Raw genomic sequence first — 26854 nt, 5'->3', positions numbered from 1 at the left:
ATGTCAATATGATTAGGATTAGAAATATATCCATGTTAGTGGGAATACAAAGATCACTTTCGCCCATAACGAGTTTTTACTTGTCATTTACAAAAAGGTCTTTTTTGACAAAATGTTAAGAGCATGCATTAAACTAAAGATCCTCCTGATGGCAGGGGGATTTGACGTGGTTCTTATCCAGCAACCATGGGTGCATGGAGGAATGGTTCGTGGACTAAGAATTCCGGGATTTAAACTACTCAAGGGTACGAGGAATGGGAGACACAGAGCCTGTCTTCTTCCAAAGAGCAGTCTAAATGTTTTTCTTCTTCCGTCGCTAAGCACTGAAGATTTAGTAGTAGCCAACCTTGAAATAAACAAGTCTCAATACTGGCTGGCTTCTCTATATATGGCACACGATTCAGAAATGCCGCCTTCAAACCTTAAGTCGCTGGTTGAAGCCGCTTCTGTAGGTAAGAAGATCCTCATTGTAGGAAGTGATGCTAATGTACATCACCAGATATGGGGAAGTTCGGATATCAACGAAATGGGTGAGCTGCTTATCGGATATATTATAAGTTGAAATCAGGCGATTTAAAATAAAGGGGATAAACCGACCTTTATTACCAGGATCAGGCAGGAGGTACTAAATATTACCTTTGTATCGGAAGATATAAGTGGAAGGATATGCGACTGGGATGTGTTGGATGACCACAGCTACTCTGATCATCGTTATATTAGTTTCAGCCTTGGAGAAAATACTGTAAAATGGTTCCTCAGCTAAACAGAAGATAGGCGAATTGGGATACATTTCGGCACGAATTCTGCACGTCTATCCATTCTAGACCAGAACAGAAAGTGGAAACTACGTAGGATATAGACATAGTAGTCAAGCGGATCACGAAGGCCCTGAATGACTCGCTTGTGTCAGAATGTCTTAGTGCCAAGCCAAGGGGCAAACAGCGACCGCCATGGTGGAACCCAAGAGCTGGTTGGTCTAAGTAAGACTGCAAAAAACTCTTCAACAGAGCAAAAGCCACAACAGGACCGCATGATTGGCACATCAATAAGGCTAAGCTCTGAGGCCTCTAGACTAAGGAAGATTCTGTACTCGAGACCTATTACAATGGACAATGTCTAGTGAGGGAACACTAAAACTACTGTTTGATACACATTTCGCGGGAAATTCTCCAACGGAAAACGTGGCGCCAGAAGAGGTTGTCTCCTATATGCATTCGTCGGCGGCTATTAGGGAAATTGTGTCTGAGCCGAAAATATACTCTGCTTGTATCAAAATGTCATATATACCTGTGAGATGGAGGAATACGAAGGTGATTTTCATTCCGAAAACAGGAAAACCATACCATACGAAACAAAACATTTTCGTCCTATTAGTCTGCCATTCTTTATGCTGAAGACTCTTGAGAGGTTGATAGAAACATATCTTAGGGCAAAGATTCCTGGAGATCGCCTGTTACAGCCCTTCACGACCTAGTCGGCTACATAGAGGGTTCTCTCGTTGTCAAGGAATATACAATGGTAGCATTTCTTGACATTGAAGGCGCTTTCAATAATGAAAAACCGATGTCAATCATTAAGGAGATGGAGTTTCTAGACATCAACTGTACCAAAAGAAAGTTTATTAATAATTTACTTACTAAAAGATGCATTACGGCAGGCTTGGGATTTTTAGATCTAAAAATATGGGTCAGCAGAGGAACACCTCAAGGAGATGTACTATCTGTCTCCTCTACTTTGGAATATAGCTATTAACAATATATTATTGTCTCTTGAAGAAAAAGGTGTAAAAGTGGTCACACATGCTGATGATGTGGCAATTGCGGTTAGGGGAAAGTTTCCCAGCACTACGTTCAACAGCAAAGTGGCCTACCGAAAGTGGTCAAGGTATAAATCCGTGCAAGACGAGAATGTTTCATTTACAGAAAGCCCAAATTACCTGGGTGTTTTGCTCGACAGGAAACTGAACCTTAAATCCAACATTTTGGAAAGGGCAAGAAAGGCAAGAGAGCCGTTGGCAAAAGTTGGGGGTTTAGACCGCGTGTCATGCATTGGGTATATACTGCAGTTGTCAGACCTATAATGCTATATGGTGTTGTGGTCTGGTGGACGGGGCTTCAAAAATCCACCTACTGCCAGAGACCTTCCCTACTCCTTGCTATTTAGCAAGGCGTGTCCAAATATATAAGGGCTTCTATTCTCATAGCCAAAAGAACGGCATACAGAAGGCCGTATGCCGAAAAAGGTTTTGAACGTGTAGGACAACAAAAAAAAATAATAATGCTCTCTCAATTTTATTTGAAAGAGACAACTTAATTTGAAATTTTCCTCTTTAAATTGGAATCTCCGAAAACCTTAACTTCAGGAAGCTCTAAGTGCAACAGCAAAGTAGCCTACCGAAAGTGGCCTAGGTATACATCCGTGCAAGACAGTAGTACTTTTTTGGGTGGAGAGAATGTTTCATTTACAGAAAGCCCAAATCACCTGGGTGTTTTGCTCGACAGGAAACTGAACTTCAAATCTAACATTTTGGAAAGGGCAACTCTTGCTATATAGTGTTGTGGTCTGGTGGACGGCGGTTCAAAAATCCACCTACTGCTCAATACTTAACTGGATCCAAAGGATGGCTGGTTTGTACATCACAGCCGCACTGAGGACTACACCATCTGATGCACTGAATTTAATGCTATATCTTATGCCTCTGGACATGGTGGCTTCCCAAATTGCAACGACCACTGCTGTGAGGTTAAGGGAGCTTTCTCATTGGTCATGTTGCGGCTACGGACACTGTTTTATCCTTGATACAATATCCGATGTGCCAGGCAGTGTGGATTACACCCTACCTGATAAATAAATTTGCCCATGAACATTCTATTAAGGAGCACAGGCAACTTCTCACATATCAATGAGTGCTGTCCGATTCAAGTTTAATCTCAATGATTAGGGGCCTTCTTTTTATAGCCAAGTCCAAACGGCGTGCCCCAGTGAGGCTCCTCTTTGGAAAGAAGTTTTATTACAATTATAGTATGCGAGATATGAGCGTAATCAACATGCGAGATATGAGCGTAATCAACATTATGTCATATTATTTACTAGTAATTAGGGATAGATACGAAAATGTATTGAGTTATTAAGAGAAAAGTTAGTTAATAAATCTTTGAATAAAGATATTTTTAAAAGAATTCGCATTACCAATGAATGTCAATGAATGTCAAATTCGCATTTATTTGAATTGAATTAATGAATAAATTAATTGAAGAACCCAAGCTTATTGATTTTGATCACATTCAATGGATCTTTTGTAAGCCTTTACTTATTGGCAAGGTTAGTTAAGGAGCAGACATTGAACAAGTGTACTGCATAAGGATATTTTATTGTGTGAAATTACTACCGTTTTTATCAATAATTCTCAATACATACTTGCAAACTTATATCATACAATTTTTAAACCTGGAAAATTGAGTCAACTTTTGCTGCGAAGCCTAATATTAGAATGATTCGGCCAATGACCGTTTTAGAAAAATCGACAACTGAAATCCGTCATCAATTAGTTTAAGAATTCAAATGGGTATTCGTTTGTAACCTCGTGTATTCGGAACGTTAAATCGCTTGCCAAAAATTAAACTGGGAGGTACAACCAGTGGGAAGTGATGAAATAACGTTCTGCTTACCAATTTTTTTACTTATATAACATCAATACATTCGTACATTTCTTTTGTCAATGCATTCTTTTATTTTGTCAGAGGTACTTTTTGCAGGGGTATTTATATGGTTACAGTGTGTGTGCAACTGCCCAGCGGGAAAGTTTAGGTGTAAAAGCTGCTTCTAAAAGGCCCTATTTAGCAGACACAAGACATGCCAGAGGCCTTCCCTACTCCTTGCTATTTAACAAGGCGTGTCCACATATATAAGGCCTTCTCTTCTCATAGCCAAAAGAAGGGCTTACAGAAGGCCTTTTGAACGTGTAGGACAACAACAAAAAAATACTTATGCTCTCTCAATTTTATTTGAAAGAGACAACTTAAATTGAAATTTTCCTTTTTTTTAAATTCGAATCTCCGAAAATCTATTTTTAGAATAAGATTTTTATTTTATTTTTACATTTTCGAAGACTTGCATTGTCTTCGCCGTGATTTGATCCACTGACCCTCCGTTTGCTAAATCAATGTGCTATCTACTGGGCTATCGAACAACGAACAATGACTTCGTCAAAAGCCTAATATATATAACCACAACAACAAACAACTGAACCCAAACTGGATTTTATGGCCTTGTTTTTTTTGTTTTTTTCTTTGGAATTCGTCGCTATTTTGTTTTGCTTAGACTTCTCGATGACGATTAACTCGGGGATGAAAAAAACGATTTTTTTGTTTACTTGGCGATTCCACCTCAAATTGGGGATTTATTATCGAAAATGGAGACTATTTGTCTTGTGGACTTGAAAATGTGATGGGGATATAGAGAAAACAAGCTCGGCCGGGCTGAATCTTATTACCCTCCACCATGGATCGCATTTATCGAGTTCTTTTCCCGGCATCTCTTTTTAGGCAGAAAAGGATATAAGAAAAGATTTGCTCTGCTATCAGAGCGATATCAATATATGGTCCGGTTTGGACCACAATTAAATTATATGTTGGAGACCTGTGTAAAATGGCAGCCAATTCGAATAAGAATTGCGCCCTTTGGGGGCTCAAGAAGTAAAATAGAGAGATCGATTTATATGGGAGCTGTATCGGGCTATAGACAGATTCAAATTTCAGGCAAATCGGATAATAATTGCGACCTCTAGCGGCTCAAGAAATCAAGATCCCAGATCGGTTTATATGGCAGTTATATCAGGTTATGAACCGATTTGAACCCTACTTGGTACAGTTGTTGGATATCATAACAAAATACTATGTACAAATTCAAATTCAAATCGGATAAGAATTGCGCCCTCTAGAGGCTCAAGAAGTCAAGACCCAAGATCGGTTTATATGACAGCTATATCAGGTTATGGACCGATTTGAATCATACTTGGTACAGCTGTTGGATATCATAACAAAACACGTCGTGGAAAATTTCATTCCAATCGGATAAGAATTGCGCACTCTAGAGGCTCAAGAAATCAAGACCCAAGTTCGGTTTATATGGCAGCTATATCAAACCATGGACCGATATGGCCCATTTTCATCCGATCGTCTTCAACTTTGGTACAGGCATTGAAATTGGAAAAAATCGGTTCAGATTTGCATATAGCTCCCATATATATGTTCGCCCGATTTGCAGTAATCTTATATATAAAAAAAAATTGTGTTTGTTTGTAGGTTTGTTTGTATGTTTGTGTGTTCCTTATAGACTCAGAAACGGCTGAACCGATTTTCTTCAAATTTTCACAGATCGTGCATAATGACCCCGTGGAGGGTACTAAATTTTTTGATATCTGAAGGGGGGACCCTCCCCCTTACCCTAATTTTCAGAAACGCCAGATCTCGGAGATGGGTGGTGCGACTTAAGCGATATTGTGTGCTCTCATTTAGTACCCTAAAAATAAAAATTTGGTATCCAAATTTGGGATGGTGCACCTAGGGGGGCTGCCCCACCCTAAAACCTACCAAATATATATTTAGACCAATCACGACAATATGGGACTCAAATGAAAGGTATTTGGGATAGGAAAACGTGTCTGATATCCAATAGTCGGACCAAGTGCTAGGGGGACTATCCCAAGCCCCAAAACACCCCTAAATCGGACATATTTACCGACCATGGCAATATGGGACTCAGAATAGAATACGAATCTGATATCCAAATGCGGGACCACGTTTCTGGGGGTCCACCCCTTCCCCAAAACACCCCCCAAACAGGACTTATTTACTGACCATGGGAATATGGGGCTTAAATAAAAGGTATTTAAATGTAGAATACGAATCTGATATCCAAATATGGGACCAAGTGTTTGGGGGGCCGCCTCTCACCAAAAACATCCCCCAAAAGGGACAAATTTACGACCATAGCAATATGGAGCTCAAATGAAAAGTCTTTGGGAGTAAAGCACGAAATTGATATCAATATTCGGGAAAAGTGTCTACGGGGCCACGCCACCCCCACAACACCACCCAAATAGTAAGTATTTTCTGACTATTGCAATATGAGACTCAAATATGATGGTTTATAGAATAGAACACGAATCCGATATATATTTTCAAGGTCAACTCACTGAGTGGCCACCCATCCCCCAAAACACCCCCCAAGCCGGTCATGTTTGCCGACTATGGAAATATGGGACTCAAATTAAATGTATGTGAGAGTAGACCACGTATCTGATATCAACATTAGGGGCCAACTGTCTAGCGGACGTCCCACCACCATAACAACCCCCAAATAGGACGTATTTGCTCACCAATACAATTTGGGTCTTAAAGAGAGGGGAACTTAATATTCATAGTTTTCAGGGCCAATACCACAAACCGGATAACTTTTGCAAAAAGGAGTTTAAATGAGATTAGAAAACGAATTTTATATCCAATTTTAAGGCCAATGGCAATATGGAGTTCAAATAAATGACATATAGATATATGAGAATAGAGCACGTTGCTGATATATTTTCTGGGCTTAGTGTTTGGGGGACCACCCCAATCCCCAAAACACCCCTAAATCGGGCATATTTACCGACCATGTCAATGTGGAGCTTAAACGAAAGGTTTTAGGGGGTAGAGCAAGAATTGATACCCATTTTCGGGACCAATTTTCGGGGGTTATACCCCTTTCCAAAAATACCCCACAAACAGCAATATGGGGCTCAAATAAAGGTATTTGGGAGTAGAATACGAATTTGATATCCAAATGTAGGACCACGTATTTAGGGAATCACCCCTTCCTCAAAACACATTTCGACCATGCCAATATGTGGCTCAAATGAAGGGTATTTGAAATTAGAAAACGAATTTGATAACCTATTTTGGGGCCATGTGTTTGGAGGACGCCTCATCGTGTAAACTCCCCTAAAACAAATGGCAATCTGGGGTTTAAATAAATGGTATTTAAAAGAAGAGCACGATGCTGATATTATTTCAGAGCCAAGTGTCTGGGGAACCACCTCACCCCCGAAAACACCCTAAATCAGAGAAAGCATGAGAATATCGGGCTGAAATAAAGTATTTTAAGAATAGAGTACACCTTACATCCAAACATAAATTCGTAGACCAATAAAGATTATATGGGATTTAGATAAAGGTACTTCTATTGTTAAACTGTTAGTCAAGTGATATTGTTAAACTGTTAGTCAAGTGAAGGCGCAGCGGAGCGGGCCCGGGTCAGCTAGTAATGCAATAAAATGGTCATTTGTGGCCCGATTCTCTCGAAATTTTGCAGGAAGTATTTTCTTATGACTCTCGATATTACTGCTTAATAGGAATGGCCCAGATTTAGATATTGCTATCATATATGTATATCGCCAGATTTTCATCCCAAGAGCCACTACAAGCGTATTGTTTGACCAATCATGCCAAAATTTTCCACAACGCTTTCCTCGACGATTTGCAATGATGTTGTTATTTGTCAACCCAGTTATTACATTTTGATCCTATTTGCTCGCCGAATTCCATCGAAATTGGTTCAGAATTGGATATAGCTCCCACATTGTTCTTACAGGGTAGGTGTAGGGTATTATACAGTCGGCACCGTCCGACCTTTGCCCTTCCTTACTGGTTTTTATACAAAACAGTGCAAAGCAAGTGCTATCGACTGTTATTGCATAATAACGATAACAATCTATCCAGTCCAACTTCGCAATGGTTATTTTTGCAGTACACCTGACTTGCATTGAATGTATTTATAAAGCTAAAAAAACAGGTCCTACATATCGCTGTCCACTTTTTAAAACTTCAAAAATTGTATATCCGTGCCTTCACGTGATTTAAATCCTTAGTTGTTTTGCCGTCAGTAAAATGTATTTTTATTATTTTTTTTATATAAAACCCCTATTAAAATTGTTTGGGGATTTTTGTTAAGGATACTCACTTGAAATTGGGGATTTTAGGGGACATAGGATTCGAAAATTGAGAACAAGGGATGGAAAAATACTGGCAACCCTGCTTGGGATTGTCCTTATGAAAGGTGCTTTTGGACTAAGTGAGTTGAGAATGAAAAAGATTCGAAAAGCAGGTGTAGTTTAAGAAGGACCTTTACAGCTTGTTTAGCTTTGTTTGATGTTGAATTATAGGCCTTATGGAAGGTTTCTAAATGTGGGTCCTTCTCAAGTTTCCCGCTGGGTGTGTGTCTACGTTTAAAACAAACATGCCAGCTTTTCTTTGTTGAGTTTCGTACGTCAGCCGCACAAATGCAACAGTCGAAAATGGCAAACCAGACCAGACCAGCAGCTTACCCAAAGTAGGTACATCAACGGTTGTTATCTTGACCGTGTTTGCAGCGTAGGTATATTTGCAAACATTTCAGTTGTTGCAACACTGGGACAAACTGGTCTTCCATGGTTTTTTGGAACTTGTGCTGCAGGTAGTCTTGGTAAGTTGCAACCGCCGGCCGACACGAAGTATGCATGGAAGAAAATGCAATAACGCGGAAAACAAATCTAATATATAATGATTGGTTCAGTAAACTACATACACATATATACATACATATGTATGTGCATATATAACACCGAACTGTAGTAAGTTGTGCATCGAGTTGTGGCTCTTTGTACTATAACCACATAATTGTGGAAAAGATATACCTAACAAAGTCAAAGAAGCGAAAATGCCTCAATAGTTAGCCAACTCAAGTGTCTTTTTTCGAAAATTAAAACACGAGGCATTTTCATGCAGCATTCCACTACAACACTTGTTGCGAGTGATTGCTTTATGTGGGACGTGAGGTACATTAGCCTCTTATCAAGACTTTGTATGCATGAATATAATTATTTTCACACATCATTATATTTCATCATTCTTTCTGTAAGCATGTTAATGAGTTACTCACATACAAATGGTGTGAGCAAAAACCATAACATATTCTGTCACCTGTAATTCTAGACTTATACGAGGTCTGATCGAAAAATAACCGTTTTTTTCAAATTTCGTGAGTTACGTATGTTCGATTTTCGCATTTTTTATACCCTCCACCATAGGATGGGGGGTATACTAATTTTGTCATTCTGTTTGTAACTACTCGAAATATTCGTCTGAGACCCCAAAAAGTATATATATTCTTGATCGTCGTGACATTTTATGTCGATCCGTCCGTCTGTCTAAAGCTCGCTAACTTCCGAAGGAGTAAAGCTAGCCGCTTGAAATTTTGCACAAATACTTCTTATTAGTGTAGGTCGGTTGGTATTGTAAATGGGCCATATCGGTCCATGTTTTGATATAGCTGCCATATAAACCGATCTTGGGTCTTGATTTCTTGAGCCTCTAGAGTGCGCAATTCTTATCCGATTGGAATGAAATTTCACACGACGTGTTTTGTTATGATATCCAACAACTGTGCCAAGTATGGTTCAAATCGGTTCATAACCTGATATATGAACCGATTTGAACCATACTTGGCACAGTTGTTGGATATCATTACAAAATATTACGTGCCAAAACTTATCCGATTGAAATGAAATTTTGCACGACGTGTTTCGTCATGATATCCAACAACTGTACCAAGTATGGTTCAAATCGGTCCATAACCTGATATAGCTGTCATATAAACCGATCTTGGGTCTTGACTTCTTGAGCCTCTAGAGGGCGCAATTCTTATCCGATTTGAATGAGTTTTGGCACGTAATATTTTGTAATGATATCCAACAACTGTGCCAAGTATGGTTCAAATCGGTTCATATATCAGGTTATGAACCGATTTGAACCATACTTGGTACAGTTGTTGGATATCATGACGAAACACGTCGTGCAAAATTTCATTTCAATCGGATAAGTTTTGGCACGTAATATTTTGTAATGATATCCAACAACTGTGCCAAGTATGGTTCAAATCGGTTCATATATCAGGTTATGAACCGATTTGAACCATACTTGGTACAGTTGTTGGATATCATGACGAAACACGTCGTGCAAAATTTCATTTCAATCGGATAAGTTTTGGCACGTAATATTTTGTAATGATATCCAACAACTGTGCCAAGTATGGTTCAAATCGGTTCATATATCAGGTTATGAACCGATTTGAACCATACTTGGTACAGTTGTTGGATATCATGACGAAACACGTCGTGCAAAATTTCATTTCAATCGGATAAGAATTGCGCACTCTAGAGGCTCAAGAAGTCAAGACCCAAGATCGGTTTATATGGCAGCTATATCAAAACATGGACCGATATGGCCCATTTACTGTCACATAAACAGATATGGGGACTTGACTTCTTGAGCTTCTAAAGGGCGCCAATCCTATCTGATTTGGCTGAAATGACGTATTTTATTCTTACTTTCAACTACTGTGTCAAATAAGGTTCAAATCGGTTCATAACCTGATATAGCTGTCATATAAACCGATCTGGGATCTTGACTTCTTGAGCCTCTAGAGGTCGCAATTATTATCCCATTTGCCTGAAATTTTGTACGACGGATTCTCTCATGACCGTCAACATACGTGTTTATTATGGTCTGAATCTGTCTATAGCCCGATACAGCTCCCATATAAATCGATCTCTCTATTTTACTTCTTGAGCCCCCAAAAGGGCGCAATTCTTATTCGAATTGGCTGACATTTTACACAGGTCTCCAACATATAATTTAATTGTGGTCCGAACCGGACCCTATTTTGATATCGCTCTAATAGCAGAGCAAATCTTTTCTTATATCCTGTTTTGCCTAAGAAGAGATGCCGGGAAAAGAACTCGACAAATGCGTTCCATGGTGGAGGGTATATAAGATTCGGCCCGGCCGAACTTAGCTCGCTTTTACTCGTTTTCTGTTATGCTGGTACACATGTCCGTTTGCATGTTGGTAATATCAGACATTTGGAATTGTAAGATTGTTTTTGACGGATTAAAAAGTTAGTCGTGTTTCGGTGTGCTCTTCAATTTTTTTACTATTCGAAAAAATGGATCAAAGAAACTGTATTAAGTTTTGTGTTACCAAAAATGGCGTTTCAGAAGTGTTTCAAGGATTGGAAAAACGGAAAAAAATATCTGTGGGGGATTACTTCGAAGGGGACAAGATAGTTATTGATGAAAAAATAAATACTTTTTGAGTAAATTTAAAATAATGGTCATTTTTTTTCAGGCCTCGTATATATATTTGTGGGTCTCAGATCATTACTTCGATGAGTAACAAACGAAAGGATGGTGTGTTAGAAGTATACTTCGTTGTGTTTTATGTACAACTTGGATGTTTCACTTTAGTTTATAGGTAGTCGTAGTAGGTCTTGCATTATGAGATTGTTTACTCTATTGACATGTATGTATGCATTGAATAATTCTAGTCAGTCAATCAAAACGATTCAAACTAACAGGTTTTGGGCACTGACAGTCTTTGCATTTAAATACTTTTTTTTTGACATTTTAAAGAAAAGACAAGTAAAAGCGTGCTAAGTTTGGCCAGGCCCAATCTTATATACCTTCCACCATAGATCGCATTTGTCGAGTTATTTTCCCGATATGTCTTTTAAGGCAAACAAAGGATAAAAGAAAAGAATTGCTATTATATTGGAGCTATTTCAAGTTATGGTACGACGGACCATAATTGAGGTGAATGTTGGAGACCATCATTCGATTAATAATTGCGCCCTTTAGGGGATCAAGAAGTAAAATAGAGAGTATGGTTTATATGGGGAACTGTATCAGGCTATAGACCGATTCGGACCATATTTGACAAGTATGCTGAAGGTCATGGGAGAAGCCGTTGTACAAAATTTCAGCCAAGACCCCAGATAGGTTTATATGACAGCTATATCATACTCAGCACAGTTGTTGGAAGTCATAGTAAAACACCTCATGCTAAATTTCAGCCAAATCGGATAATAATTACGCCCTCTGGAAGCTCAAGAATTTAAGATCCCAGATCGGTTTAAATGGCAGCTATATCAAAACATGGACCGATATAGCCTATTTACAATCCCAACCGACCTACACTAATAGGAAGTATTTGCGCAAAATTTCAAGCGGCTAGCTTTACTCCTTCGAAAGTTAGCGTGCTTCCGAGAGACAGACGGACGGACATGTCATGACGATCAAGAATATACAATATATACTTTATGGGGTCTTAGACGAATATTTCGAGAAGTTAAAAACAGAATGACGAAATTAGTATACCCCCATCCTATGGTGGAGGGCAGGATTCACTAATAGAAGGTTAGGTCACATGCAAAACACAAAGTGGATAGGCCCCATAAACATCATTAAGGATGTCAAATCTGACGATTGAAAATGTCATCATATAGGAGAAAACGTAAACAAAGAATGAATGTAAAAAGAGAACAAGTTGACATCCTCAATGCCAAGTACTGCCAAATATTAAAAAAAAAGTATATCGGCTGATCGCTTGGCTTAACCTTATTCAGTGAATCCTGGGTGGAGGGTATAGTAAATGTGGACAATGGTCAGCGGAGATACGAAAATCAACCCATCAAAGCAAGATGGCGGGACTGCGAAATTGAAGATAGAGGATCAAAAGGTGCTTGCAACAAACATTCATAGCGTGAAACCCTCTCAACTGAATTTAATCAAGGATTGCAGTACATCGCTGGAGGCGTGGGTAAAGCTCCAAGAAGTTCACAAACCTCAAGGCCCGATGTAGAAAGTGGCATTGCACAGGAAGACGGTGGGCTTGATCATGAAGGCAAATGGTAATATGGTGCAACAGCTGAATGAGTTCGTTGAACTATAGAAGAAGCTAGCCGCGATTGGATTACAAATTCATGAGGAGCTATTGACCATCATTTTGTTGACAGTCTTCCTAGACGGTATAAACATTTCGCAATAGCAATAACACTTGAAGCCGAAGTTGCTGTAAGAAACAAGTGAAAATCCCAGATGTAGAAAGATGAATTGCCAGCACAACAGATTTTTGCTGCTAAATCAAAGAGATGTCGAGGTGACGAAGCAAATATGAAGGAAAAGATGACAAGAAGAAACATTTTAAGGAAATCTTAAGGCAGCCTAAGGAACAAGGAACCGAAGATGAGACCATCACCTACTCCCATTTAATCAAGATTTCAAAGACTAAGGCAAACATCCTAACATTGAAACATCAGGCAGTACAGGGACGGGAAACTCAATACAGCTTAATGAACAGGGACTCGATGATGGAACCATAACCGGCATTATCATTGATGAGGAAAGCAAAGCAGACATGGAATGAGGTACTGATAGGGTGCGATGCGAACTCTCACCACATTTCGTGGGGTAGTACCAACATTAATAAGCGGAGCTAAGCCCTGGCAGAATTCTTGAATACTAACGACCTAATAACACTTAATATTGGTAACACCACTACCTTTGTTAATAGGATTAGGGAGGAGGTTATAGATGTGACAATATGTTCGGAAAATCTAATCGATGAGGTTCAGGATTGGAGGGTCTCCACGGAGCACTTCTTCTCAGGCAATCGCTACATACGGTTTAGAATAGCACGGCCTGTGCCGAATCCGATAAGCTTCCGGAGTGAGTTGAAAACCAACTGGATAAAACTCGGAAGACTACTCAGAAGAAGATAATTTAGATTGTCCAAGCATAGAAGCCATTGACGACAATGTCAACATGACATTGAGGTCTTTCGAAGATAGTTGTCCTCTTCGAGAAAGGAAATTAGTCCAAGAAAAACCCTGGATGACCGGGAAGATTCGCAATATTGGGAGAGAAGTCCTCAGACTTTATAACAGAGCACGTCGTAAAAAAGCGGAAGTTTATTGGGATGTGTATTAAACACGGCTAAAGAGAAACAATAAGATTACCATAGCGGCAAAACGTGCGTTAATGACGTCGCCAAGATGAAAAAGTTTCTCTCAAAACCCATGTCCAAACTAAGACGTTAGAGACAACGGAGGACATTTTGAGGCTTTTAATAAAAACGCATTTTCCACATCATACGACGGGACTCACGGAGACACCGAAATTTTGGAATAATGAGGTTCATCCTAGGCTTGTCATTACAGAATTCATGGTAAAGGAAGCCTTGAGGAGCATCAAACAATTTAAGTCATCCGGAACTGATGGATTATTTCCGGTGTTACTACAGAAGGAGGCCGACTATTTGGCGCCCCATCTGGCTGGTATTTTCACAACGTGCACAGCTCTTGCAAATACACCGAAAGCCTGGCAGAAGGCAAGGTTGGTATTTATACCCAAGCCCGTCAAGGCAAGTTATGTGACACCAAAGGCCTACAGACCTATGTATAAGCCTTACGTCCTTTCTACTCAAAACCATGGAAGTATTATGGACACCATGATCAAATACAAACAGCCTGCCTATGTCAAGGAAATGTCGGTAGAGACTGCCCTGCTCGAGGTTGTGCATAAAATAGAAGAATCCTTTCGATGCCAAGACGTACATATTGGCGGTATGCGTTGACATCGAGGGAGCTTTTAACAATGTGTGGACCCACACTGATCCGATCCTTAGACCAGTACCGGGTGGATCGGGTCCATAGAGACTGGAAAAACCATATGCTAAGGAACAGATGGACATATGTTAGGGAGAAAGTAGCAAAGGGCACGCCACAGGGGGCATTTTGTCGCCAATCCTTTGGTTGACCACCATAAATAACCTATAACGGATGCTGACTGAGGAGAGATTTAAACCGTCTGCTACGCAGACGATGTTATAATACTTCTAAGAGGCAAGGATGCGAAACGACTATGCACAAGTGCCGAAGTTGTCTTGCAGATGGCATACGACTGGGCTAGACCTAGGGGACTCAATGTTAACCCAGAGAAGACTGAAGTATGCCTGTTCACGAGGAAGACGGAGGTGGGCCAATTTGGGGCACCACGTTTACTTAATAGAAATATTTCGATATCTGAAAAGGTGAAATACTTAGGAGTGATCATGGACAGGAAACTTAATTGGAAGTGTCACATTCAGGAGCGTACCGAGAAGGCTAACAGATGTTGGGCACTATGTAGACGAAATGGGACCTGAATACGAGGATACTACACTGGCTCTACCTGAGATGAATCTTAAGGCCGCAGTGTGCCTATTTCTTCCATATTTTATTTTGATTTTTTTATAATTTCATTCTTCGTCATATTTGTATTTGAAATCCTTTTTTTTATATTGGAATTTTTCCATATTTATATTTGGTTTTTATTACTTTTGTATTAGGATTTTTTGTATTAGGTTGTCTGTATTATTATTTTAAATTTCACCTATAGGTTGCGCTCTACCGTGAATTTTTATATTATAATAAACTAGCCGAACCGGGCCCGCTCCGCTGCGCCTTCTTTAACTGTCTATTATCTTTTAAGGGTGGGGACACTTCGCCTGAATGCGGATATCAAATTCGTGCCATTGTAGCCTATGACGCTGAACGCGTTCGAATCCTGGCGAGAACATCGGACAAAGCGGTGTTTATCCCCTCTTAATGTTGGCGAAATTTGTGAGGTACAATTCCATGCATGGTCATTTAAAAAGTTTTCCCCAAAGAAGTGTCGCACTGCGGGACGCCGTTCGGACTCGGTCCCTTATTATTGAGCTTAAACTTGAATCGAAAATCCCTCATTGATGTGTAAGAATTTGCAACTTCTCGGTTCCTGTTGGTCATGTTCTTCCTTAGGGTAATGTTCTCATCAGGGGAGGGATGGCACCTCAGACATTTCGACTCAAATATGGATATCAAATCCGTGCTGCACTTCCAAATCCCTTTAATTTGAGCCCCATATTGCCATGGCCGGTAAATATGAACCGTTCCCAACGGAAATGAAGTTCAGTTTAAGGGGTGCTTAAGGGCATACCCCAAAACACTTGACTCCAAAATTGGATATCAAATTCGTTTTCTACTCTCAAATACCTTTCATTTGAGTCCCATGTTGTCATAATGGGTCAAATAACCCATTTGACGTATCTTTAGGAGGAAAAGCGCCACCTAGACTTGAACGCAAATATTAATGTCATATTCGTTGTCTACTCCCTAATACCTTTCATTTGACATTTGAGTCCCATATAGCCATGGTCGGCTAATATGCCCGTTTGGGATATTTGGGGGTGGGCGACCACCCATTACTTGGACCTAATGTTATATGCCATATTTGTAATCTACTGATTAATACTTTTCATTTGAGTCCCATATTGACATGAACTTCGAATATTCATTCATTTGATATCCTTATTGTGCCCATCGGACCACTTTCGGATATGGGTGGCGTTTTTGGGGTAAGGGGAAGGTCCGCCTCTATCCGATATCTAAAAATTATATAGCCTATGTTTCCTTCCAGACAAACGTACACAATCTATGAAAATTTAAAGAAAATTGGTTCAACCAAGTATCATATAGTGATAATGGGTCTAATGGCGTTTTTGAGGGGTGGCGATCTGATTTTGTATGCCATATTCGAAATCTACTCCCGAATACCTTTCCTTTTACCTTTTGGGGCTGAGGCGGCCCCCAGGTACTTGGACCCAACTTATATTCGTACTCTACGCTTGAAAACCTTTCATTTGAATCCCATATTGTCCCGATCGGTCCATTTTTATTTTTGGGTAGTACTTTTGGGGTAAGGGGGAGGGTCCGCCCTTTTCCCGATATCAAAAAATTATATAGCCTATGTTTTCTTCCAGACCAACCCACACAATCTGTGAAACTTTCAAGGTAATCGATTCAGCCGTTTTTGAGTCAATACGGAACAAACAAACAAACACAAATTGAATTTTATATAAAAAGATTTTCACATACATGTTTCCTCAGCAGAACGATTTCTGACAAGGTCAAATAATTAGGTGTGATCTTGGACAGGAAACTGAATTAGAAGTGTCACATTCAGGAGCGTATCGAGAAGGCTCACAGATGTTGGGCACTATGTAGACGGGCCTCAGGCTCGAAATGGGGCATCCATCCGAGGATAGTCCGCTGGCTCTACAGGAGCGTGAGCAATACCTAATTATGGCTCAGTAGTTTGGTGGACTGCGATGGAGAAAAAGTGCAACATTAGAATAATACAACAGGTTCAGAGAACATGTTATCTTGGCATAGGCGGAGCGATGAAGACCACGCCCACTAAGACTCTGTAGACTATTCTAGATATCCGTCCCATAGACATACATGAAGGAATGGAAGAGTTTTCCGATCATGTTACACGGATGGATCAAAGCTAGAGGACAGAGTGGACCTGGGGGTCTAGATTGAGAACCCGGGGTCTGATAGCTGTTTTAGACTGACTAATCATAATATTGGGTTGCCCAAAAAGTAATTGCGGATTTTTTAAAAGAAAGTAAATGCATTTTTTATAAAACTTAGAATGAACTTTAATCAAACATACTTTTTTTACACTTTTTTTCTAAAGCAAGCTAAATGAAACAGCTGATAACTGAAAGAAGAAAGAATGCAATTACAGAGTCACAAGCTGTGAAAAAATTTGTCAACGCCGACTATATGAAAAATCCGCAATTACTTTTTGGGCAACCCAATACTATACTGCAGGCAGAGATCCGGGCGATAACGGAATGAGTGAGGTGGTGAGTTTTTCACGTGAGGACATCGAGTGTGAATAGTAAACTAGCCATCAGGGCAATAACAATCAGGACGTCACGAACAGCCTTGAAGTGTAAAAAGGAGAGTAACGCCTTCTCTGAGGATGGCACGATCCGCATCGTTTGGGTGCCTGGCCATTACGGAGTAAGAGGAAATGAAAGGGTAGGTAGGCGATTTGGCGGTGAAACCTTTCGGGTCGACGCAGTCCGAGTTAAGGGAGTGGGCGACAACCGCGCATGTCACACTGTGAAACAGTGAAACAGTCGGTAGGACGGCGAAAATCTGGATCATGGAAGGACGAAGCTATTACTTAAAGGAAGTAAGAAGGAGGTCAGTATTGCTTTTGGTGTCAGAACGGGACACACGATATCACTTATGCAAAATCTGTGTGGCATGTGTAGTGCATGTGGGGAAGATGATGAGACGTTGGACCATTTCCTATGTCATTGCCCGGCTTTCGCGGCAAACAAACAGACTAGGTGTAAGTGTATAGTGGCATGGGGCGGATAATTATGTGCACCCTCTTTTCAGCCTAACCTAAGGGAAAATGTTTTTTGTGTGGCCAAATTGGAAATTTTGCCAATAAATGTTAATCAAATCAAAATAAGAATGAACACCAGTCCTTTACGATGTAATCTGTTTCCTAAGCAGGCAATCAGCTTCGGAAACAAAGTGGTTGGATAGCGGTGCAACTGCACACTTGTACAATGATAGAAGATTGTTCACCAAATTCGAGGTACAGTGGCTAGTGATAATTTTTTGAAAGTTGTTGGCAGAGGTGAAGTTTTAATAAAATCTCCAGAGCTGGATGCAAAGATTGAATGGAATGCAATCATAACGAATGTCCGTGAAGATAAAGTTAACTTTAACTAGCAGAGACAAAAACCCATTCAATTAGCGGCACACTGTTACGAGCTTAGCAGAGCTATGCTAACAATTTAACAGAAAAGATCTAAAAATAAAATCAAGAAAAATAATGAAAAAATTCAGAAGAAACAACAACAAGAGCACTGAAAGGACCACCAACATTTCGAATGTTGTAAAAAATTATCTAACAAAGTAATAAATGCATAAGGGACAAATTTACAACACTAAAAAGTCCAAAACGAAAAGTAGAATTTTTTCATTATTTTTCTTGATTTTATTTTTAGATCTTTTCTGTTAAATTGTTAGCATAACTCTGCTAAGCTCGTAGCAGTGTGCCGGTAATTGAATGGGTTTGTGTCTCTGCTAGTTAAAGTTAACTTTATCTTCACGACATTCATAACGAGAAAGTCTAATGTAAATTGACGATATGTTTGTACTGGAAAATTGGCAGGAAAGAGAATTTGTGATGACATCCAATCTTTGCCACAATCGTTACGGGTATTCAAACCAAAAAAGTTTGTGTAAACTTAGATCCAGAAATATGACGAAAGTCACGCAAGGGTCAAATGACATGATATGCAAAAGTTGTATGCTTGGAAAAGTGTACACACTACCGTTCCCGAAAGAGTCCGAAAATTCAGCAAAATAAATCCAGGAATTCATACATAGCGTTGTTTGCGGTCCAATTGGAGTTCCGTCTGTTGTCTTGACCTTCATAGATGCCAAATCTCGCAGAATTTTTATATATTACTTAAAGTCGAAGGATGAAGCTTTTGCAAATTTTAAAGAATTTCAAGCACTCGTAGAGAAGCAAACTGGCAAGAAACTCAAAGTACTAACGGCGGCGAATATATCAACCAGAAGTTTGACAAATATTTGAAAAGCTGCGGTTTTAAAAGGCAGTTGACTGTTCCACACAGTCCTCAGCAAACGGTGTAGCGGAACGCGCCAATAGAACTCTTGTGAAGATGGCAAGGACCATGATGTTGCATGCTGACGTAGAGAATAACCTATGTGCAGAAGCAATAATCACCGCGGGTTATTTGAAAAATAGATTTCCCACGAAGCACCTTGCAGATAAGACAGCATATGAAGTGTGGCAGAGGAGTATATAATGGTAGGTTACTCTTTAGTCTCAAAGGCCTATCGTCTATACAGTAAACGCTTAAAGAAGTAGTTAAAAGAAGAGATGTTGTTTTCGATGAAACAAAATTCAGTTAGATCTCAAAGATTTGCCGAAGAATGATTGCTTTACATTTTATTTGACACAAAATCAACCTGAACAGATCGAGAGCAATGGTGATGATGTTCAAATTGAACGCGTCGAACAAGAGATATCCAAAAGTAATGAAAATGGAAGCAATGACGACGAAGATTTTGATACTCCTGATGAAGATTCGAATTCTGGTACGAACAGGAAAGCCCGGAAGACCCAAGGAGGTATTGCAAATTTTGCCCATGAACATTCCACTAAGAAACAGGGGCAAGCTTCTCACATATCAATGAGTACAGTCCGATACAAGTTTAAAGCGCAATGAAAAGGGGCTTCCTTTTTATAATAATTAAGTCCGAACGGCGTGCCGCAGTGCGATACCTCTTTGGAGACAAATGTTATCAGTATAAGGAGGGGGAAAACCACCGCTGAAATTTTTTTTCTGATTGTCTCGCCAGGACTCGAACCCAGGCGGTCAGCGATATAGGCGGACATGCTAACCTCTGCGCTACGGTGGCCTCCCTCAAGAAGTTTAATGGAAAGCGAACATTCTAGGGAATAGCGGGAGGCTATGGTAGTTGAATTTAATGTTTTGCAGTACAAAAATACCTGAGATGAGGTTGTTCAGCCACCGAAGTGTAACGCTATTCGATATAAATGGGTACTTGCATTGAAACGAAATAAACACGGCGAAATAGAAGGCTATAAAGCACGTTTGGTAGACAAGGGATATAGGTTTTAAAATTGGCTACGTTAAAGCTCTGAAATAACGAAAGGCAATTTATGGATTAAAACAGTCCGGACGAGCATGGAACGAAAAGCTGGATGCTGTATTAAATTATTTCGGATTTGTACCTTTGTAAAATGAGGTATGTTTATACCAAACGAAAAAGGATAATGAAATTATACTACTGGCAGTGTATGTTGATGACATCATCATATCATGTAAAAGCGAACAGAAATAAAAGCATGAAAGCAAATCACTGTCAAGGGAAGATTTCAAAATTCTCTGGGCATGGAGAATGAACGAGAAAATGATACGAGCGCTATAACATTAGATCAGGTTCAGTACATAAGGGCATGCTAAATGAATACGGAATGAAAGACTGCAAGACGTCTTCGGTACCTTTAACACCAGGATATCAAGCGAAATGTAATGAGGAATGTAAGAAAGCAAATCAGCAAGAATATCATTCAATTATTGGGGCACCAACTTATCTCGCTGCTCTTCACTGTAACTTAAAAAAACCCATTTTTCACAATCGTATCAAGCATACTGACATCGAATTTCAACATGTACGAGAAGCATTTCGAAATAAAGAGGTAGAACTGAAATATTGTCCAACTACTGATATGGTTGCAGATATTCTAACAAAGAATTTAAGTAAAATCAAGCATCTTAAGTTTGTAAATCTCATTGGAATTTCTTAATTTTTTAAAATAGTTTTATTGTTTTGGTACATTCATGTTGAGGAGGAGTGTTAGAAATATACTTCATTGTGTTTAATGTACAACATGTATGTTTCACTTTACTTTATAAGTAGTCTTAGTAGGTCTTGAGTTATGAGATTGTTAAATCTATTGACATGTAAGTATGCATTGAATAAATCTAGTCACTCAAAAACGATTCAAACTAACGCGAGGTTAGCATTGCTTTCAAGGGGACAAGATAGTTATTGACGAATAAATAAAAAAGTTTTGAAAAATTATTGATCAGACCTCGTAGACGTACTTATATCTACAGACTTCTAGCAATAACAGATATACAGTCTTGCCACCATGGAGTGTCGGCATCCGTCTCGTTGGGAGGAGAGAATGCTCTATTAGCTGAAAGCGCAAAATATCTTTGTGTTTTGCTGGACAGGAAATTGAACTTTAAATCGAACATTCTGGAAATGGCAAGAAAGGCAACTCTTGCCCTATATACCTGAAGAGAGCCATTTGCGAAAGTTGGCGGTTTAAACTGCGTGTCATGCGCTGGGTGTATACTGCCGTTGTTAGACCTGTAATGCTCCACACGGAACAAAAATAGCTAAAAAATTCAATCAAAAATTTTATAGAAAATAAAATCGCTTTCAATTAAAAAATTAGTTGATTCAATAATTTTTTAATTGAATATAATTTTTTCCAATAATTATCGTTTTCAAAAATTTTGCCAAATTTAATTAAAAAATGAATTGGATCATTAATTTTTTTTATTTAATCTAAATTTTTTTCAATTGCAATCGTGAATGAAAATTTTGTTACTTTCAATTACAACATTAATTGATTCAATAATTTTTTAATTAAATTATTAAGCTCGTCTCGAAAGAGAAACAAACGAAATATTTTGAAATAGGGTGATCTACGCCTTCTTTTAAATATAATAGAGTTTGTGCTTACTAAGAGGCTTGGTTTATCCCCGTTTATTGAAACCTATGGTGTCATGATCCAATTGGGACTGACAAAGCAAAAAGAGGAAAAACGCAACATATTTATCCAATGATTAAACGATTCTGGAGCAATAAAATGACTTTTTTTTTTGTTTTGTTGATATTTTTTTATTTCGCATATGTGTTAGAATTGGCCAACGTTAAAATACAAAGCACTTAGCGGGAAAAGCGTTTTATATATCCGAAAAGCTAACAAACCCGCTCGATTGGTAAAAAACAAATCAAATTGCTGAGATGTAGCGTTTAATTATTTTACTTAAGCACCATATTACAGATTGTCCTCTATGATATGTAGGGTGTGTAAAGTTCCGGCTAATCCATAGCAATACCATGTTAGCTGGTTCTACGTACCCGATGGAGTCCTTCATCGTCCAAGGGCTGCTGTCTCAGTCTACAACAACAAATCTATAACACACCTCCCCCCGAAACCCGGGGGTTTTTTAATCTTTGCTCAAACAACGCACCTCAAGTTCGTGTTCCAAGAGGTAAACATCTATGTACCAAATATAGAAACTTACCTTTTCAAAAAATTGCATCATTTTTATAATTGGATGAATTAAAAAAAATGAATGGAAAATTTTAAAAAATTTTGTTAAAAAATGTTAAATTTAACTTGTTCATGTTTATATCAAGTCAACATAGCTGTTTTTTGGCGTTTTCGAATTTTATTCTATTGTCTTATCTTTTTCAATAAATGTGTACAATATTTTTTCCTAAAATCAAACTCTTTAACAGGTTATGGGCCCAGCTCATTCTACGAAGAATTATGGAAGAGGCCAACACAAACATTTTTGGGCTTGGATATTGTAAAGGAAGATTTATTGAGTGATAGCTATTTTGCAAAAACGAGCATTAAAGAATTCAAAGGAGAATCAAAGGATAGCGAACATCACAATGGAAGAGTTTAAGATTGAGAAGCTGCATCGAACTGAGAATTGGAGTCCTTGGAAGTTCCGGATATGCATTGTCTTGAAGTCAATGGATCTTTTTCAAGTTGTTGATGATACATACCAGAGACCTAATGTTTCTGTCGGGGGAGAGATACTGTGATGATATTAAGGCTCAACGGTTAATGATCTCATCGGTCGAAGTATTTGATGTGCTGTAAGAAATCCCGTGAGATGTGTGAAAAACTAGCTGCAATACATGAGATGCAATCCGACGTGAGTATTCATATGTTGCAGCAGCGCTTTTATGAAACTCAAAAAAGTCCCGAAGACGCAATTGCGTTGAACATTGCTAAAATTGAGGAAATAGCAGAGAAGTTGAAAAATTTGGGTGAACCCATGTCAGAGAAAATGATTATGACAAAGATATTGATGGCTTTACCTCAGTTAGCCACTTCATAACTGCTTGGGAATCATATGCTGAGGACAAAGGAACATTAAAGAATTTGACCAATAGACTTATGTTGGAGCAGTCTCGTTTAAATCGAGAAGATACCCATCAAGTGCATTTCCAGCAAAGCGTCAGAATAAGCCAAGAAGTGAGAAAAAGGTCGGAAAGCGTGTTAAGTGCAAGAGGGTCACTGGAAAAAGATTACCCATTATGGAAGAAAGATGAGAAGAAAAACAAAAGGAATTTTGCGAAGTCAAGTGCCTTTATGGGAGAGTATGTTGTTGATCTTGATGCTGGAAATAATGAAGGCAATTGGATAGTGGATACAGGTGCATACGAACCTATGACCTACAATAAAAATTGGTTTTCTAGATATGAAAGATTTGATGAAAATTCAAGAGAGTAGGAGTTGATTGTGTTCTATCTTTCGTCTGCTTGATTCTGTAGAGTGTCAAGACCCAGGAACTCTGCGACTAAGATGGGGTCCGTCCACAGGGATCTGGGTCTGACTCGAGTGGGTCTGGCGGGGCAGTTAAACAGGTGACGTGTATCGTGCTGTCCCTGGTTACAATCGGGACACACATCTTGCACGGCAGCATCAATCCTTGCTCTGTAGGAGTTGAGGCGGCTGCATCTGCAGGGACGTAATTGAGTCAGAACTACTTTGGTTTACCGGGGGAGATCAATTTCTTCAGGTGCAATGGGAGGCAATCATTCTCCAAGGACTACATTCGCCCGGTAGCCATTTACCGCATCTGCTACCGTGTCTGCATGAAGGTTGTTCAGACCCGCTTGATCTAGAGGTTCTCTCTTGTAGCGCTGAACCTCACGCTCTAGATCATGTAGATATACCTGGGCGGTGGATATCTATCCACAAGGTGATGATTTGGATGGTCTCTGCGATAACAGCCCAAAAGGTATTGCTTAGACAGCATGTAGTTATGTATTCGCACTGGTAGGATCTTTGTCTCCTGATGGAGGTGGTTCACATGAGAACTGAGTGGGCAGCCCGTCGCAGTTCGGATGGCGGCATTCTGATAGATCTGAATATTATTCCACTGCGTGGCACAAATTTGACGAGACCACACTTGCGCTGTATAACTTACCATAGACCGGCCAATTGCTTTGTACGTGGTCAACATGGTTTCTTTGTCTGCACCCCAAGTGCTGCCAGCAAGTGAATTGAGGACCTTGTTTCTATTTTTGACTTTATCGCAAATTGCTATGGCATGTGGGGAGAATGTGTAAGAGCTGTCAAATGTGACGCCAAGTATTTTGGGACACTTGATGGTCGGAATCATTTCTCCATCGACCATCACAGTCAGCTCAGTATTCACCTCACGCGTATATGTAGTGAACAATGTGGCTGAAGATTTAGTGGCAAATATCTTCAGATTTCTCGCAGCGAAATATGAGGCAAGTTCGTTGAGGTAGACGTTCAACCTATCGCAGATGTCAACAATGGGTGGGGGGCCTGATGCCATGATCGTACAATGATACGATCTCTATGCCGTCTGGAGGGGGTGGAATGGAGGATAGGTAGAGGTTAAACAGTGCCGGAGATATTACTCCATCTTGGGGAACTCCCTGTTTCACTCTACGGTGCTTCGACTTCTTATCCCTAAATTCCACAAATGACTGGCGGCCACAAAGATAATTCGCAACTCAGCGTTTCAGGCCTAGCTGGAGGAACGTATTGGCGATGTCCTCAAATAATTTGGCATGGCTGACCGTATCGAATGCCTTCGATAGGTACAGTGCCACAAGGACCGTCCTATCACATGGCCTGGGCTGCTTGAAGCCACGGCAAATGTGTGTGGTGATGGCATGCAAAGCTGTTGTTGTGCTATGCAGTCTTCGAAATCCATAGTGGTTGGTGTGTGTTGCTATCTTTGGCTTTCCTTTTCCATTTGCATCTCCGATCATTGAGCTCGTCTCGAAAGAGGAACAAACAAAAATTGTTTGCACGTTTGAAATCTACACGTTAACATACCTTTTGTTTGATACAAATATTGTTGTTGTTGTTGTTGTTGTTGTAACCACATTTGCATGTGGAGGTGGCGATCCTCGTGATGCTCCTGTATGTGAGCAAGCTTGTTCCGTCCAAAGAACCGACCCACGCGGGAACAGGGTGGCCATTGGTTATTTAAAGGCGCCAATAGCTCGCCTTATCATATCGAGCATCATAGGCACTCAGTATTTGCCCAAGAGCCGCTGCCACCCGACCTCTCACTGAGACTCTCCGCTCAATACCGCTGAGTGTCCGCGACTGCCGTTGCAGCTACTCCGTACAGAGCATTCCACTATCCGCAATCTGTGGACGCGCCCTGTAGATCGCAGCCAAGCTTCTCGTTACAGCAATGAAGACCACACAGATTGGACATCAATGTTCCAGCCTGTGTGGTGGTCACAGCTATACCATGCCGGGAACAAATATTGTCTAGGTTGGAGCACTTCCCTTCGAAGGGGGATAGCTTGGCTCTTAAGTTCAGAGTCGTGTTTCTGAGCTCCACCCACATCTGCATACCGAATTTCAGGTGTGGCCTATAAAGTGCATTTTAGCATGTAAAAATTAAGTCAACATTTAATTCCAATAGCATAGTCAAATATTCAATTTTTAAATAGATGTTCCTAAAGTCTGGACAAAAGCCATAAAAGCATTGTAATGTTATAGTAATGTTTTGAATCATGTTTGTACAACAGCTTAAAATTTTAACGTATCCCGCATTTGAGATGTCTTCTATTTTCTATTCAATAGACGATATTCACTTTTTAAAACTCTACCATTGCGTCGTCGCTACAGATCGATACATACCGATAGACTTTACAAAATTGTATAGCATGCGATTTATGATTACTTACCCGTTATTGCGGCGTTGTTCTATGAAATGTTCAATATCGCAATTGACATTATATACAAACTCTTCGTCTGAAATCGATATATTAGCAATGTTAGATAATTTACGCGAAGACTGTTCCTCCAGTTTTGATTCTTAATTGCGGCTTCTTTATAGCCGCGTACAAAGTCTACCAACAACAAATCGATGGAAACTTTGATGAAGAGCAATGAATATGTCACGAAATATACCCGAGAAAAACACTTGTTTCAAAACTAAGTGGTTTATATACATATGGTTGATTCAAATATTTTGTATAAAATGCCGAAATATCGAAATGCAGAATGTCTGAGACTTCAGAGATTACAAGAGATTAATAATCATTAAATTACCAAAATCACAAAATTTGCTTTTTGCTTGGTATTTTTGCACAATAAGAACGAACAATATTCTATGTTGATAGAATAGAACTAATTCTGACAACTAAACGTCAATTCCAAATCTACATTTTATCGATATCACACCACATTCACTATAAATGGGTGACAATACGTTAAACCCTCAAG

General features: G+C 39.5%; 1 protein-coding gene across 1 annotated transcript in view; it reads right to left on the bottom strand.

Moving 5' to 3' along the window:
* The window catches only part of LOC106089757 (uncharacterized), a 187140-nt gene extending 160558 nt beyond the window's left edge, over window positions 1–26582 (bottom strand). The window contains exons 1-2 of the mRNA XM_059367365.1: window positions 26540–26582; window positions 26314–26443 (exon numbers count right to left, since the gene is read on the bottom strand). Of these exons, the coding sequence (XP_059223348.1) occupies window positions 26314–26443; window positions 26540–26582 (173 nt within the window). The remainder of the gene's footprint in view (window positions 1–26313; window positions 26444–26539) is intronic.
* Window positions 26583–26854: the final 272 nt, after the last annotated feature.

This window comes from Stomoxys calcitrans, chromosome 1 (assembly GCF_963082655.1).
Source record: "Stomoxys calcitrans chromosome 1, idStoCalc2.1, whole genome shotgun sequence".
Classification (NCBI taxonomy): Eukaryota; Metazoa; Arthropoda; class Insecta; order Diptera; family Muscidae; genus Stomoxys; species Stomoxys calcitrans.
Note: the sequence above shows the minus strand (reverse complement) of the source record. Positions and strands in the feature narration are given on the sequence as shown.